The sequence below is a fragment of the Rhizophagus irregularis genome, chromosome 5, assembly GCF_026210795.1.
Source record: "Rhizophagus irregularis chromosome 5, complete sequence".
Lineage (NCBI taxonomy): Eukaryota > Fungi > Glomeromycota > Glomeromycetes > Glomerales > Glomeraceae > Rhizophagus > Rhizophagus irregularis.
Genome location: NC_089433.1, coordinates 2,163,731 through 2,181,037, shown reverse-complemented (window position 1 = coordinate 2,181,037; position 17,307 = coordinate 2,163,731). Strand labels below are relative to the sequence as shown.

The window sequence follows — 17,307 nt, the reverse complement described above, 5'->3', positions numbered from 1 at the left end:
AAAAATGCATATAAATATATATATATATATATATATATATAAGGCTAACACCTTCCAATGGGACATGAAAATTCATTTTCCATGGTTGCGGAATATTATTAAGCAGATTTGTTGCCGCAGTTTAAAAACAACTACTAAGCCTTGTTAAGTTTGGTTAGTTATATATTATGATTGACTTGGGCGTACATATATATCTTCGTTCATGCGTTAGGACATATTGTTCTAAATTAAAATACATTCATGCTATTTATAACTATAACCATATCGAATCTATTATATATAATGTTTTTTAATTATCTTTTTACTTAAAGTATACATTTATATTTGTACTCTCTAAATCTCTAGAAAACTTCAACAGAAAGAAATTCGGATGACCTGTTTAATTTCATCATTACAATAAATGGAATTTTCTATTTAGATTGTTGGTCAAATTTCCAAAAATGTTCCTTTTTTTTTCCTTAAAATGCCAAGAAAAAATAAGAACATTTCTTATTAGAATTTGTTAAGGTAGTACAAAATGATGACCATTCTGCGCATTTAAATAAAAATTTATTTCCTTTTAATTATTGTTTAAATCTTGTCTTTGCTAAACTAATACTAACTTACTAATTTCATTATTTTATTAAAAAAAAAAAAGGCATTTGCAAAAAGTCTGAAGAATTACAATTGAACTCATGCATATAATTTAAATGGGTTTAAAAATTACTTCGTTCTTTTTGGTTTATAGCTGAAGTTAATTAAGTTTGAATTTCATAAAAATTCGTTATAAAGCTCAAATTTTCGATATATTTAGTTCTCATATTATTATCATATATGTACTATAACATCTAGCGCAAATAAAAAAAAAGATAAATTCGAAGATACAATATAATCAAATAAAGATTTAGATAGTTTTATATTTAAGGATAATTATTAATGCTAATAAATCATAAAGAAATTGTTGAAATTTTAAAGAATCTTTATTTTTTTATTTTTTTTTAAATAAAATTCACGAATTAAGAGCATGTTCAAAATTTTTACCAAAGTTTTTTTAAAAAAAAGCTCTTTTATATTTTCACTTTTAAAACGATAAAATTATTAATCACATTATCGACATAATAAAATGTCATCTTTATTTATCCTAAATCCTTTCATTCTCTGTAGATCTGTACCAAAATGATGCGTTCCATGGGCGTAACGCCATTCATTATTACATTTATTCCAGGACAGACCAATCAATATCTTCTCCATCATTTACGAGACGGATTAATAACCTATCCTCCTGAACATTTAAATTGATGAAGTTTAAACATAAGATGAATGATAATTATCTATACAACCGCAGTAATTAATAAAGAGAGACTTACGTCAAGAATCCATCTTCCTTTACGATTTCCTACCATATTATATTAATAAAATGTTTACAACGGTTATAAAGAAAGAAAAAGAGAAACCGTGTGAGGATGATTATATTGTACGATAAACCACTGGCTATATATTGGTAGCAGTAGAATAAGTAAAATACTAAATTATAGTGCAAGAGAATAGTACTTAAAAAGTTGAGAAAAATTCAAAAAAAAAACAAAAATTTCGAGTTATATAAGGCTATAACATTGGAGGAAACAGGGCATATTTATATTTCATTATCCCGCAAAAAAAACCGTTAAAAGTTTACTAATGAAGATTTCTGTATACATCCTTTATTTATTAGTATAGACTCGGGCAGTTTAACGGTTAACTTTTTTGACTAAATATTTTTTGATCACTATTATTATCTATTTTAAAGTTACACTATTTTTAACTTGTGTAACATATCCATTACCAGTTGGAAAATCACGTGATAGAACACGGCTTTAGACACCCCTAAAATTGGCAACCCATTCATTTACATTGAACTTGGATTACCCCCCTCAGTATTTAGTTTATTAGAATGTGTATATCTTTTGAGTTGCCAGAATAAGTTTAACCTTTGAAGCTTGATCAAAAAAAGTAGTACTTTAAAAGAGAGAATTTTTTTTTTGTAACATCAAAGACCAATTGTAGTTAACTCAAATTTTTGAATGGAACACTATTACTATTTGTTATTGCAAAATTGCAAACCTAAGAAATGTATAGAATTTCGTGTCACAAGTATTATATCAACGAATAAGAATCTTGTTCAATGGCAATAAAAAAACGCAAGAAGTTACATTGCACAATAATTATATGAATATTTTTTTTTTTCGAACTTTTATATTAAAATGTTTTTGTAAGGTTTTCTTCATAATTGTTACTATTTTCGGCTAATTCTATAATATTATACTAAGTAATACGAAACGCAAAAAACATAATGAAAAAACGACACAAAAAATAAAAAGATTTAATAGTGAATATTTTCACAAGAACGGTTATTACGTACATGAAATTGAGTTTGGGCGTAAATTTAATAAAGCAGTTATTGCTATAAATAACTAAATATGTTAAATTTAGTTAGCACAAGCTGCGAAAGATTCGATTGGTTGACATAAAAAAAAAATTGGCGTTTCATAAAAATATAAATCGGAAAATTAATAACTAAAAGATTCCATAGAGGTCATACACAAAAAAAAGTCAAAAACATAAGATGACGATATCTAGGTTATTCTTGTTATCATAGCTTATGCATAATGTAATTCACATTTTAATAATAATAGAAATTTTATAGCCTTACGATGTTGCGTTTTTGGTAATCTGATTCTCTTTTTCGACCTTTCATTTTCGGTTCGGAATCTCAAATAGGATTTGTTTCCGATACCATACTTTCACACTCATTTACGTTTATGTTACAAACATACTACCATGTGAATTACACAACATAACAAAAACTTTTTTTTTTTGTCTGCGGGTGAAGTAGATCAACTTGTTTTATAACTTGAAAGAAGTGATTTATCAGGTAAATTCATTAGTGCTTTTTTTTTTAAAAAAAAATAATAAGTAAAAATACGTTTATCTAATATTCTTACTTTTTTAAACTAAATAATTTTAATAATTTTAATATAAATATTAATACAAAATTAAGTAAAATTTTTTTTAATATTTATTTATTTATATAAGGCTGACACCTTCCAATGGGACATGAAAATTCATTTCCCATGGTTGCGGAATATTATTAAGTAGATTTTTGTCCGCAGTTTAAAAAACTACTAAGCCTTGTTCTGGTTAGTAATATATTATGATTGACTTGGGCGTACATATATATCTTTGTTCATGCGTTAGGATTATTCTAAATTAAAATACATTCATGCTATTTATAACTATAACCATATCAAATGAATATATTATATATAATGTTTTTTAATTATCTTTTTACTTAAAGCATACATTTGTATTTGTACTCTCTAAATCTCTAGAATTGAATTACAGAATTATGAGAAAACTCCAACAGAAAGAAATTCGGATGACCTGTTCATTACAGCGATAAATGGAATTTTCTATTTAGATTGTTGGTCAAATTTCCAAAAATGTTCCTTTTTTTTCCTTAAAATGCCAAGAAAAAGAGAACATTTCTTATTAGAATTTGTTAAGGTAGTACAAATGATGACCATCTGCGCATTTAAATAAAATTTATTTCCTTTTAATTATTGCAAAAAAGAAAAAGTATTTGCAAAAAGTCTGAAGAATTACAATTAAACTCATGTGTATAATTTAAATGGGTTTAAAAATTACTACGTTCTTTCTTGTTTATAGCTGAAGATATTAAGTTTGGATTTCATAAAAATACGTTATAAAGCTCAAATTTTTCGATATATTTAGTTCTCATATTATTATCATACATGTACTATAACATCTAGCGCAAAAAAAAAAGATAAATCCGAATATACAATATTATCAAATAAAGATAGTTTTTTATTCAAGGTTGATTATTAATGCTAATAAATTATAAAGAAATTGTTGAAATTTTAAATAATCTCTATTTTTTTTTTAAATAAAATTCACGAATTAAAGATTACATGATATCAATCACAGAGCATGTTCAAAATTTTTATCAAAGTTTTTTTAAAAAAAAGCTCCATCTTTAACGATAAAATTATTAATATTATTGACATAATAAAATGACATCTTTGTTCATCCTAAATCCTTTCATTCTCTGTAGATCTGCACCAAAATGACTTTCTTTTAAATTCTTGCAGCGTTCCATGGGCGCAACACCATTCATTATTACCTTCCTATTTTAAGGTGTAGGTAAACCACATGTAACCGACTAGAACATTCAGTGCTTAATATTATAAAAAAACTATAAACGGTAACGGTTAATCAATCGCGTGGCGAAGTCCATGACGATTTATAGTTTATAAAAAGGAACCGAACCAAACACCTCAATTTAAACCCATATCATGAACATAAATAAAAAGGTTAATCAAACTTACACATCTTAAAAATCTACTTTAATCCGTTCTTTTTTGTATTAGTATTATATAATGAATCAGCAACAACACCAAACCCGCAATTTACAAAGACGAGGTCCTTGTTGGTTTGAACATGTACTGTATACGTACACATTTTAAATCGACTTTTTCCTAAGAAATTTAATTATAGATTATATTATATATTACAAAATGCTTATCATGATCATATCTAAAATGCGTAGGAGATAAATCAACTTCTTCAGTTGGTTAACGAACATGGTCAAGATTGGAATAAAATCGGAACTTTACTTGAAACGAAAACAGCGCAAGATTGTAGAAAAAAGTAAAAAAAAAATTTTCTCCTTCCTTTGTAATATATTTAAATTTTTTATTCTAAGTTAATAATAAAATATGGGATTTAAAAATTTTAGATTTGCCGAACTTAATAGTAAGTTTCAATTTAAAATATGCAGTTTATAATACGTCCAAAAATATATATCGGTAAGGTTCGTCATGACAGCGTCAGGTAGTTAGATAGTTGAGTAATCTGTAAGATAGTTAACATTTATTGTCTAGTTGAAAAGTAATATTATATAGATAAGGTAGGTTCAGTTTGGGCCAGTTTGGAGCCAGTTTGGGGCCTTGGGTTTTTGATGATCTTTGCACTTTTATATGTATATTCATTGATTGAAGGAAACTTAATGAGTAATTAAAAGCAATGTTGTTTTGAAAGAGAAGATATTATCAAATGATGTTAAGAACGAATATATCTTTTGCCCCTTACACTTGAAGTGTTTTTACATATTAAAAATATATCAAAGATTGATAAAATGTGTTACACGATCATATCATTTTAAATTTGTGTTGATGGGTAATATATGTTTCTATATCATTATTTATATTTTATAGATATACCGCCAATACAGCCAATTGTCCCAATTGTCATTCCTCCGCAGTGAGTATTTTTTGTTACTAGATCCCTATTTGTGAGACATTACACTGTATTTATAATATGCTAAAATGTTGTTGATTTTTCAGAAATAATGCCAATAATGTTCAACCAGCTATCACAGTAATTATACCCTATAAGCTTACGATTAATTTTCTTTTAAATCCAAATCCAAAAATGGATATAATTTATATTTTAAATAATATTATATGTATGTACCTATTATATTTTATCATTTAATTGATTGTTAGCAAAAAAAAAAACATTTTTGGAAATCTTACTAATATCTAACAATGCATTTTTTATGCCAACTTTAAAAGAAGGACTGTTAAACGTAAATTAAGGACACCTTAATTAGGATTCTTAGGAATGAGATAAGGCTAGAATTAATCAAATTTATTATATTAATTCTATTACTAATAATTTTCTTTTTAAAATCTAAACGAAAAAATACCCAAAAGCCTTACTAGTATTCTATTTAATATACACCTTTTTAAATAAGAACACCCTTCATTATATGATTTATTATTATTCACCTCTAATTTACTTAAATACTAAACTTATACTTTATAACATTTAAACGACACTTACTGCGGTGTCTCTGTAAATATAATAAGACTACATAATTCTATATTTTAGTTTACCTTTTTTTTCATTTATGTATTATTTTATATTGATATATTTTATTCATTAAGTTGTATTATATTAATTAATAACTAGATAATATATATATATATTTAAGATATCATCATATTAGTTAAAATTATTAACAGTAATAATAGGAATAGTAGTGCTTGAATTATTTTGTCTTCTATTAGAATTATTTTTCTTTTTTAATCTATTATTATAAAAATTTTTAATCATGAGAGGAGTAGCGTTAGGAATCTTCTTCGCGATTTTTGCCCACTTAAATTTATGTCTAGAACATTCATCTTCAATAATTTTTATTTCGCTTTCATTAAATTTTCTCTTTTTGACTAAAACAAAAATAAAAAGAATCTTTGTTTAGTATGTATAAAATTCAAAAGAAAAATATATATATGTACTGTATATATAAATTTTTTTTTTTTAAAAAAGAATTTTGAATATTTACTTGAAGGATTTAAATGATTAACCCATCTCTCACGAATTTGCTTAGAGTCTCTCATACCATTAAAATTTTGTTCCAAGATAAACCAATCAATGTCTTCACCATCAACGCTATATTGAGCTACGAGACTTCTTAATAAATTATCCTCCTGAAGAAGTATTCAGTTAAAAATAAATGCGCATTTAAACATTTAATTATTAAATGAAATCATGTCTTGACTTACGTCGGGCGACCATTTTCCTTTACGTTGTTGTTGTTGATTTCCGGCCATATTAAATATAATTTTAACAATGTGATTATATTATCGTATAATATATACTTTGTAATATTAAATTAATAAATAATATATAAATAATTATTGTGGTAATAATATTCCTTCTCAAAAGGGAGTGACAGTATTCACGCACACAATAATGGTATCAATTTTAAGTTGTATTAAATAAAAATAAAAAAAAATTCAAAAGTTTCGCAATGTATAATATTTAAGAGGATTTCCTCAAAAAAAAAAAAGAACTTCCCCCCCAAAAAAATATATATGTATATTTTAAGGGGATAAAACTTGTTATATTAAATAAATTATATAAATTGGTCTAAAACCTTTTAATATAAATCGAACGCCAAGATTACTTATATGAGTTGACCTACTGTACAACGTATTTTATTGATATATAATGAAACAAACAGTCTTATGATCAAATCATAATGCACCAATGACATTTTATTTTTTTATGGGATCGGAAATAGTCGTTAGTTAGATAAATGTTCATTTTTTAATTAAAACATAATATTTTCATTTTTAGCTTTATAATTGTAAATATTTTTATGATTATGTAAAGGTTCTTACATTTAAATGACGACATCGATTTGTTCTAGAAGAATAAACGATGAAATTTCTTTAATAATTACAATATTAAATGTATTACATAAAATAATTGAATGCATCTGTATTTCGATTGGTGAAATGAAGATGTAATACTTATTGTTAACGATAAAAAATTTTGTATGCGCGGAGCAGCATGCAGGTACAGATCGCCATATAATCCTAGTCTTTTTGATTTACTAATAATTTGTAAATATTGTTCTGCATTTAGTGCGACAATGCGATTTACATTGTTTTACATTTTAACCATCAAGCATAATGATGGCAATAACTGATCAATTAATCACAATTTTTTGATCGAACCAACACCGAAAATGGCGTTATTTTATCCCACCAAACTCATGCAGAATAATAATTCTAATAATAAATGTTTTTTTATATTATTGAAATTAAGTTCGTCTCACCTCTTAAACAATTGTCAAATAAAATCATCAAAGATATTTATTTTAAAAAAGGAGATCGCCGATGTTATTGAGGTTGCATATCTAAATGTAAAGCTCAACACTTCAATCACGAGATATTGACCTGTCAATTTTACTAGCAATGTATGAGCGTGCATTTATTCACAGATAGCATTATTATTATTAAAACCAAATTTTAAAGAGATACAGTAATGTATAGGAATACATTTATTGAAGCTTAAGTGTAATGATACACAATACTTCTATCGAATAACAAATTTCGAACTTTGCTATATTTAAAAAAAATGTTTCTTTCTTCAATTTAGTATCTTATCATTCGTTCAAAAATCGATTCTATATTATCCAATCATTAAAATGTCAAACTGAAAATTTTCGTGATAAAATTATTTCATAATATATACAGTACATTAACTAATTGAATTATTAAGCTACAGTATTAGTTTATTCGTTATTCATTATCTTTGGTAATTGGTATATAAGTTCTTTATGATCGAATAAATCATGTGATTTACACGTGATATTCTTGGCTAATACTACTGCCCATAATTAAAAAAATTTTTTGATTGATAACATATTCAAAAAAGACATTAAAATTTAATAAATAATACAGTCCCTATCACTTATTGTTTCAAATGTAAGATCGCCATTTTCTTTTTAAATTAATATTTACCAAATAGAACCTTTTTAAAAATATCAATAAAAAAATTTGAAAATTATTATTTTTGTACTCAATTTACCTTTAAGAAATTATAATTTTTTTAAAAAATGGTACTTATATTTAAGTATAATGATATAAATTTATCAAAATATGCAAAATTCTTACTAAATTTTTTCAAAAAAAAAACCTTTAAGCAAAATATTTAATTTTAGCTATTTTATATTATCATTATAAAACTTGCTATTTAAAAGTCAAATTAAAATAAAAATTTACTATTATTAAATTCCTTATATTAGCACAATTTAAATGGTAATAATTTGACTTAATATATTATATTATAAATAATTAGTTTTTTATATATATATTATATAGATTTAATGTGAAATCTCAAAACTCAAAATCCTAAAGGTACATTAGAGTAGTGATATATATTAGCTAATACAGTCAAAGCTTATTATAGTAAAGTTTGTTATAGTAAATTTTACTTATAGTAAACTTTTTTTATTTCCTCAATCCAATCAATAATAAATTTCATTCGTTATAGTAAAGTCACTAATAAAATCTCAATATTAGATATAGTAAAGTTTTTAAAAGTTTAATATAGAACTTATATAGTCAAATCGAATCATAAGGCTTATTGAAGTAGGTAAAAACAGAATAATAGGATAGAATATTAACATAGATGTTATATATCATGGATAAGTCCCAATTCTTTATATTTATTTTTGTATATAATAATAAAAAATTTCAGCTAGAAGTCCGATTAAAAACACATATTTTTTTTTTATTTTGAATGCTTATATAAATTGTATTAGTTATACTATATATAAATCATGTCATCTAAGCTTAAATCATTGAAACAGCATATTACTAAACTTGAGGCTAAGAATGCAGAGCTTAGTAAGGAGAATACTGAGATCTGCAATTTTAGAATCAAGCTTTTAGTATTAATGGGTAATCACAGAATAATAAGAAAGCAATACCAAAGGTAACAATATCAGCTTTTGATGTATCTGTGAAAGATTAGCTTAAGTAATATACATCTATTTGTAAAGCAAATGATATGGTATCAGAAGTGTTACCAGAAGTCATTACCAAGTCACTGGAGAAGAAAGAGATGGATAATTTCTTGAATAAAGCACATAAGAAAAGCATTAATGATAAAATAAGGCAACGCAATAAGGAGAAGAAATTTTGTACAATGCCTTTCAGCTAGTATGAGTTAATTAACCAAAACACTACCAAAACACCACTTCTAAACCTGCATGCATAGCAGAAACAGATAGTGACAATAATATCTTAGATGAGCCAAGTGATCAGAATGTTTCAAAAAAATTAAAACTTTCCAGAAATTTTATAAATAAATTCACAATTTTCATAATCAAAATATTATCAAATTTATAGAGGGTAGCCGTTTATTACTAAATAATATAATTATATTATTTAGTAATAAACGGCTTAGATTAGGTTATTTAAGTAGGTAACAGTCTAACAATAAGTAGGTAATAATCTAAAATAATGTTACTTAGTTATTAGTTGAAACTGTTCCCTAGCTATGACTAGGTAATAATCTAAAATAATGTTACTTAGTTATTGTTAAACTGTTGCCTAGTTATGACTAAATAATTTAAATAATCTAAATAATCAAAATATACCTATTTTTATTTAGTTCTATGCATCAATAATCATTTTCTAATATAATTTATGATATTGGGATTCTATGGTTGATTGGTTGTTGAATTCTATGTTGGAGGTCTGGTTTGTCTGCAATTATTTGGATTCTAAGTTTTATGATGAAGTTTTTGCCATTCTGCGCCTCTCTTGGTTCCTGTTAAGGATTCGAGAGTGCTTCCTTCTTCACCTATTTTGTTATCCATCAAAATGCTGAAATATGGTAAAAAAATATCATGTCAGGTGGCGCAGTGTATAATTTCTGGCCGATCTTTGGGACACATGATCTAAGTTGGCACTATGATAGTAACCTGGTAGTGCCCAGAACTCTCCTGGAACTGTCATGGAACTGGCAGGGAATCTGAGTGCTTCTATTAGTTCATTAGTTTCAGGCCAGCTTGGATGCCGAAATATTATGCCCAAAGATCTGGCCAAAATTGTGAAATAGTGCTGGCCGATTTTATACTGCGCCTTACTGCGCCGGTCACGTGATACTGTTCGGCACCGGAACACCCTCACATAAGTTACTTGATCAGCCATAGATAAAAAATCGGTTAAATTTGGCCGGCACTATGGTATGTAATTCTAGCGGGCTAGTGATAGGGTATTCTTCTTCTAATATTTTATATAATGATTACGCAGAAGAATACCCTAAATATCACCTATTAGGAATATGTTTATTCGCGATTTGCTTGTCTAGAAAGATGAAGGCTTCTCCCAATATTTTATATAATGATTACAGAGTTACCTTCACTTGTTGATACATATCAGTTGCCTATTTGTTGCCAGTACATGTATGCCAATTTCGATTGCCGGTATAGGCGGTATATATTGATTCTGACCAGGCCTTCCATACCCAAGTACATATCTAGAAAAGTGTACCCTTCTGCCATTTTTATATAATAAATTACGCAGAGGCTATACCATATCTGAGTACATATCTAGGAAGATGGGGCTTCTGCCAATATTTATATAATAATTACGCAGAAGGCTTCACTTTTTAGGGTAATACCTGACCACATATCTAGAAAAATTAGGTTCAAAGAAGTCTTCATATCATAAAATAAGTCTTCTGTCAATATTTTGCGCACTTGCCTACCCTAGATATCATATCATACCCGGGTACATATCTAGGAAGGATAAGTCTTCTGCCATTATTTTGCGCACTTGCTTACCCTAGATGTCATATCTTACCTGGGTACATATCCCTAAGCACTTCCGAAGTTACCTCGTATCTGCAGACTAGCTGTCTACCTAGGAAGATGAAGCCTTCTGCCATTTTTATATAATATAATTCCGCAGAAGGCTTCATTTTTTCAGATACATCTGAGTGTCTTTCTTTTACGTCTTGCTTAATAAGTTCGCTATCGCCTCTTTTTTCGAAGGACGAAAAAATTAATTAAACATTTCGGAAATATATTGGAGTATATAAAGTTTTACTTACTGACGACATGCATACCTCATCTATTTCCGACCAAACTGTTCGAGGAACTCTCGCCCGCTATGACGGCGCTGGCCCCGGTGAATACTTAAGTGACTCAGATAGCTATAATGATAATGATAATGATTCTGATTGCGGATCAGATGATTATAATAACTACGAGTCTAATTATGAGTCCGATAATGAAGAAGCTTCCTGCGCTTCAACCAGCACTACCGAAGCTGTGAAAGAACGAAAGGTTAATGTGACATATACTTTGAGGCAAGAAAACTTCAATGATAAATTTTCCCCTAAGGATTTGCTAAATGCCATTCGGGAAATTCTCTCATCACCACCTAGAGATATGTCGAATGACAAAGGGTCATTGGATTGCCTCCCAATCTATTCATTCTTATTTCCGAATGAAAAAGGCTCTAGCTTGTATAATGCCTATGACCGAAGTGAAGTGGAAAATAAATTGGTTATAAAAATCGACCAAGATGCCGATCATGCCCCAAAATTTTCCGTTGCCGATGACATTTCTGAAGTTTATGGTTTACCTGGGATCCATGAATGTATTAATGGTCAAAAACCTTTAAGAGCCGTGATTGACATAGATGCTTCGCAAGAAGATATGGAAGCAACTGGTGTTAAGGTGCAAGAAGTATTCTTTCGAATCTGCCTATCTTTCATAAGAGCTTTGTATCGAATTCTTGATTGTAGCTGGGAGGATATTCTCAATGGATTAGTAATCGCTACATCATCGGACCCTAGCAAGTATAGCTACCATATTTTATACGCACCGGCTCTTCTTATTGATCATCACGAACTCAAAGCATTTACTGAATTAGTGTATACCATAACTGGTGAAAAATTCGGCAAGTATATTGATAGAATATTACCTGGTCAAAACTTTAACCTTCGCCTTATTGGTTCAGCAAAAAAAGGTCGTGTAAAGCGTATTCTTCAATTCTCACTAAATAATGGGTGGAATGAGCTCGACCACGCTAGGGTTCAACCACCTACTAGCTTAGGACTTAAAGTAAGACCTCGAATGCTTAGCACAGAAAAAAATAATAATCCGCTAAGAATATCTGTGGGTCAGGATGTATTGCAAAAATGCGCGGACCTAGTTTTGCAAAAGCATTCTAACTATCTTAGGGATTGGACTATCAAAGAAAAAGATTCAGAAAACTTCGTATATTTTAACCGAAAAGTTCTACTAGAATGCCCACTATGTAAACGTATACATGACAAGGATCAGCGGTGGTTCAGTCGTGTATGTGCTAGCAGTGGGAGGTTCATCGTAAAATGCTTTCGGCAAAATAGTGATGAGTGCGGGGAAGTTTTTGAATGCGACCCATCTATTGCAGAAAAAATTCAGCAAGAAAATAAAATTTTATCTCCCACATCTCACAGGATAAAGGGTCCAGGTTTCCCTAAAGCTTTCATAAAAATGCCATCTTGGGTCAAGTATAATGAGTCCCTTTCAGCAACAGAAACATATGAGGAGAGATATGTAAGACCATTACTGAATGAAGGCGATATCTATGTAGGTTCACCTTGGGAGACGGGGAAAACATATATTCTAGAGCATCTTACTATATCTGATGACGTGAATTTGCTAGTATTATCCACGCGCCACTCTTACTCGAATGCTGTTACTACCAGACTTAATCTTAAGTCATATTGCGATATTGATGGTAATATAAATCTACCCGATCACAAAAGGGTAGTATGTCAGATAGAGAGCTTACACCGTATTACTAATAAATGCGAATGCAGTAAAAAATGTAAATGCCCTCTGAGCCAATATGATTTATGGCTTGATGAAATAGTATCAATAATTGCTCAAGCACAAAGTCAGCTGGCGGGACAATCAATAGAAAAATTGTATAAATTAATCCAAAAGGCTAGGCGCATTATTGTTATGGATAATGACCTAACGGACCTCAACATTGAATGGATTAAGGCCCTTCGTAAGAATATATCTTTTTCTATTATTCATAATACTTACCAGCCTCAAAAAAATAAGACATTCCGCTTGGCTCTTAATAAAGAAACTGTGTTAGCCGAACTTTGGGATTGGGCTAGGCAAATATCTTCACTACCTTTTGAGAATCGGAAAAGTGCTTCACTTATCTGCCATCTTAGAAAAGATGTACAAGGGATTGTTCGTGCCCTTAAGACCGATTTTCCAGAATTGCGAATCAAGGAATATCATGGTAAATCTGATCCAGTAGAAAAGGCTCAAGATTTTAGCAATGTAGAAGAATCATGGATCGATGTAGACCTTGTTGCATATACTAGCACTCTAAAAATAGGGGTATCTTGCATTAATCCTAAGTTTGAACGGGCATTCTGTCTCTTTAATAGCTACATAGAAACAAACACCGGAACGAATCAGATGCTATTCCGCATGCGATGTATTAAGGATTATGTATGTCATATCGAGTAAAGATCGTCTAATATTCCCATTACAGAGAAAGGGTTATTCCAATGGTTGTTGAATGCCAAACGAGAATGTCTTCCCGAGAACTTCAGAATAGAGGAATATTTCCTAACATAGACTCTATCATCCGGAATAAGGATGTACCAACCATTCGATTATGGGTAGCATATATGTTAGAAAAATTTCGTTCCTGGCGCTTATTTGGTTGGAGAATGGTTGATTTTTTTAGAGAGGCAGGTATGATAATTTCCATCATAGAATCCGACCCTAAATCTAATGAAAATTCATTGTCGCAGATAGTAAAAGCAAAATGTTCTGTTGTTAAAACGAAGGAGATATCAGATATAACTAATGCTAATATTCTTGATCGTGAGACTGCTGAATTTCTAGAAAATAAGCCAAGAAAGACTTTAGGAGAAATGCGTTCTTTAGATCGGCACCATATTGTGGATTGTTATGGAATTCCGCCTGAATCGTTGACCGAGGATTTCATCTCAAAATATGGGAATTTCAATCATATGAAATGGTTTAGAGCTTATAGGCAATTACGAGATGTTGGCACTAGTAATGAAACGGCTGTTGAGGCTATCACTCGCAAAGATTACAGAGAAGATAGGCTTACAACTATAACCCGGGCTGAGAAGCATCGGATTTGCTTAGAATTGTTAAAAACTTGTACACCAGCTAAAGATATCGACAATAGATCAAGATATAAAGCTGATGATGTTAAAACATGCCTGAATTCTCCTGAGTCGGTATCATATCTCCAGAATTTAGTACCAAAAATGGCTCGGGTTTTTGATAATTCAGATACATCTCGCAGAGCTAAAAAATCGGGATTAAAAACGGAACAGGCAAAACTTGGTTTACTGAACTCAGCACTACATGTAACTTATGGGTTGAAATTTAAGGCTATAGATAAGAATCGTAGACATTATCACCTAGTAGGTTCATTCGATAGTAAAGACGCTCCTAGATTTCCTTTATATCAAACGGGTGAAGAAATTTATTGGGAAAATGGGGAAAATACTCGATATGGATATAGTAAACTCCCGCCCGATGAATTAATAGATAATTTTACTAGTTCTAGCAAAGTGGATAATGCGCAAATTACAGAAGATATTCAGGACTTATTTGATATTTGCTAATACTATTCGATTATGAATCAGGTAGGTGAAGCCTTCTGCCATTTTTATATAATATAATTCCGCAGAAGGCTTCATCTATCGGCATACATTAATAAAAAATGCCTCTACCCTTGCGCCACTCCAATAATAATCAACTAATGAATGGAATAATATATTTTTTCTCACTCCTCAGTAGATAATTCAGAGACCTTTCCGGATTGAAGAGTCCCAACCCCATACTTCTGCCTCATCCGATAATTTAGCGAATGAAATCTAGCCGAATGTTTGGGACAGCATTCTGTAATGGAAATGGTAGGTATGCCACAAACAAGGTAAGGTCTTTTTTCCATATTTTTTTCATGTAATATCCAGTGCTTCGTACAGCCAGTAGTACGAGTACAGATTTTCCCACAAATGGAACCATCTCTCTTAATATACGGGCAAGTAACTCGATCCATGTACAGTAAGTATTTTAGGATATAAAACCCTTTTCACTTTTAATTTGATAATAAAATGTATATTTAAATTATTCGGTATTAAGTTAAGTCATAAATGACTTTTCATACTAACGCTATAGACATATTAGACCAATCGGCAGATGGGATTCGCAAAAACATCTACAACCCCAAATCTAATCACATAGTAGTTATAAATAGGTCAGTATATCATAAATTGCTACTCGAAGGCTATATACATTGGAGAGAAGAAAGGCTTTTGATCCCGCCTTTACATGAATTGCCAATATTAAGAAGATATCTTTCTTTCATTTCCTATCGTATTTGGGATATCGTATCAGAAAGAAGTTTACTAGCAATAGTTAACGAAAAATAAGTCTATTGCAAATCTTGCTCAAAGCTAATTGGCACAATCTCACCTTATGCCAACTATTAAAATTATGCTGGAGGCATGAAGAAACGAAAGCTTGGAGAAATAAGGTACTCATGAAATTCCTCCATCATCCGAATTTAGCTTCTTCGAAGCATAGACCAAGTGCTTTATATGATGCGTTCACTAAGACAAATGCTTTAGGACCGGAAGGAATATTAGCTCTAGCGCGAGCATTTTATTAAAATGTTATTAGATACAGATGGATTTGTTTATAGTCTTGGAATGGCGGTTCCTTGACTATATATATTTTTCGCATATCATATCTACCCACAATTTTCAAATATATATAAAAGATATTCTGGCCGGAGCTTGTGACCTCATAGAGAGCCCGCAATAAGTTATAATATTCTTTTTGCCCACCGACCATGGATGTCAGAACAATTATTTATTTTTTCGAATTGAACTTTCTCCGCATAGTATATACCAAACAACCTAGGTATAACCAAATATCCTACATATTACCAAATAATAACATGGCTGGCATCGCTACTAGATATGTAACAGAAAACGAGCTCAATAACGAGATGAGTATCGAAGAGCTCAGTCGACACGCACTGGCGTTAGAGATCCTTTTGACGGATAAAACTAAGAGGGATCAGGCACGACGTCGTTTCAAGAAAGGATACAACTTTAGCGAAAAACAGGTATTTGCATTAATTCCTAAGCAGACGGCTGATCGGAAAAAAGAAGGAGCCATTTCCAATACTCCTGATACCACTCAGGAAATAGAACCAGAAGAGGGAACAGTGAATGTGTGTCAAATTTCACCGAAAGAGACTATTAGAGATTTGGCCGAGCGTATTATCCGAGATAATATTAGCGAAAAAGAGGTAGAAGTTATAGCCAAGGCCTTATCTGGAACGGCCTCTAATGCCAGCGCTGGCCTATCACGCCTCACTAGACTTCGAAGAGAACTGAAAGCCCTCGGAGCCTCAAAAAAAATTATCTCGGCTACATTTATTCCAGACATAACTTGTTCGGCTAATAAAATTCAAAAGGAGAATAGATTGTTACGTGAGAATGAAGGGATCTATTATCCAGACCACTTCTCATTAGAATCGGTTAAGGAAAGACTGGATTCATATGTTGTGTCAAATATACCCGATAAACAAGCCCTAGCCGATGTAATGATAATGCTTTGTATTCGCCCTGGCGAAATTAAAGACTTGCTTACATATTCAATGGAAACGTAACTGGGTATGGGAAAAATCGAGATCAACAAGACATTCCTCGAGTATTTAGATCACTAGAGAAGAATGAGGAACGGGCGAAGCAATTGCTTATATGGATTCAGGAAGCAATTTCTTCTGGACAGTTACGAGACCCAGGAAAGCCAGGCATATTATGGTTCAATACATTCCTAAAAAAGGATGAATTTCTCCCTGAAATAGGTAAACCGCTACTCCC

General features: G+C 30.2%; 3 protein-coding genes across 3 annotated transcripts; 2 read left to right on the top strand and 1 right to left on the bottom strand.

The window, feature by feature from the left end:
* Positions 1-6,045: 6,045 nt before the first annotated feature.
* On the bottom strand, positions 6,046-6,653 carry OCT59_024998 (uncharacterized protein; the record flags this gene model as incomplete). The annotated part of the gene is made up of 3 exons (XM_025313702.2): positions 6,046-6,269; positions 6,386-6,530; positions 6,606-6,653. 3 exons carry the CDS (start codon positions 6,651-6,653, stop codon positions 6,046-6,048), a joined length of 417 nt encoding a protein of 138 aa, XP_025186639.1.
* Positions 6,654-14,304: 7,651 nt separating this feature from the next.
* OCT59_024997 (uncharacterized protein) lies at positions 14,305-15,033 on the top strand (the record flags this gene model as incomplete). Its single annotated transcript, XM_025324334.2, has 1 exon — positions 14,305-15,033. The coding sequence occupies one exon, from the start codon at positions 14,305-14,307 to the stop codon at positions 15,031-15,033; it is 729 nt and encodes a 242-aa protein (XP_025186638.2).
* A 1,340-nt stretch (positions 15,034-16,373) lies between these two features.
* On the top strand, positions 16,374-17,093 carry OCT59_024996 (uncharacterized protein; the record flags this gene model as incomplete). Its single annotated transcript, XM_066135515.1, has 1 exon — positions 16,374-17,093. The coding sequence occupies one exon, from the start codon at positions 16,374-16,376 to the stop codon at positions 17,091-17,093; it is 720 nt and encodes a 239-aa protein (XP_065991808.1).
* Between the last annotated feature and the right edge of the window lie 214 nt (positions 17,094-17,307).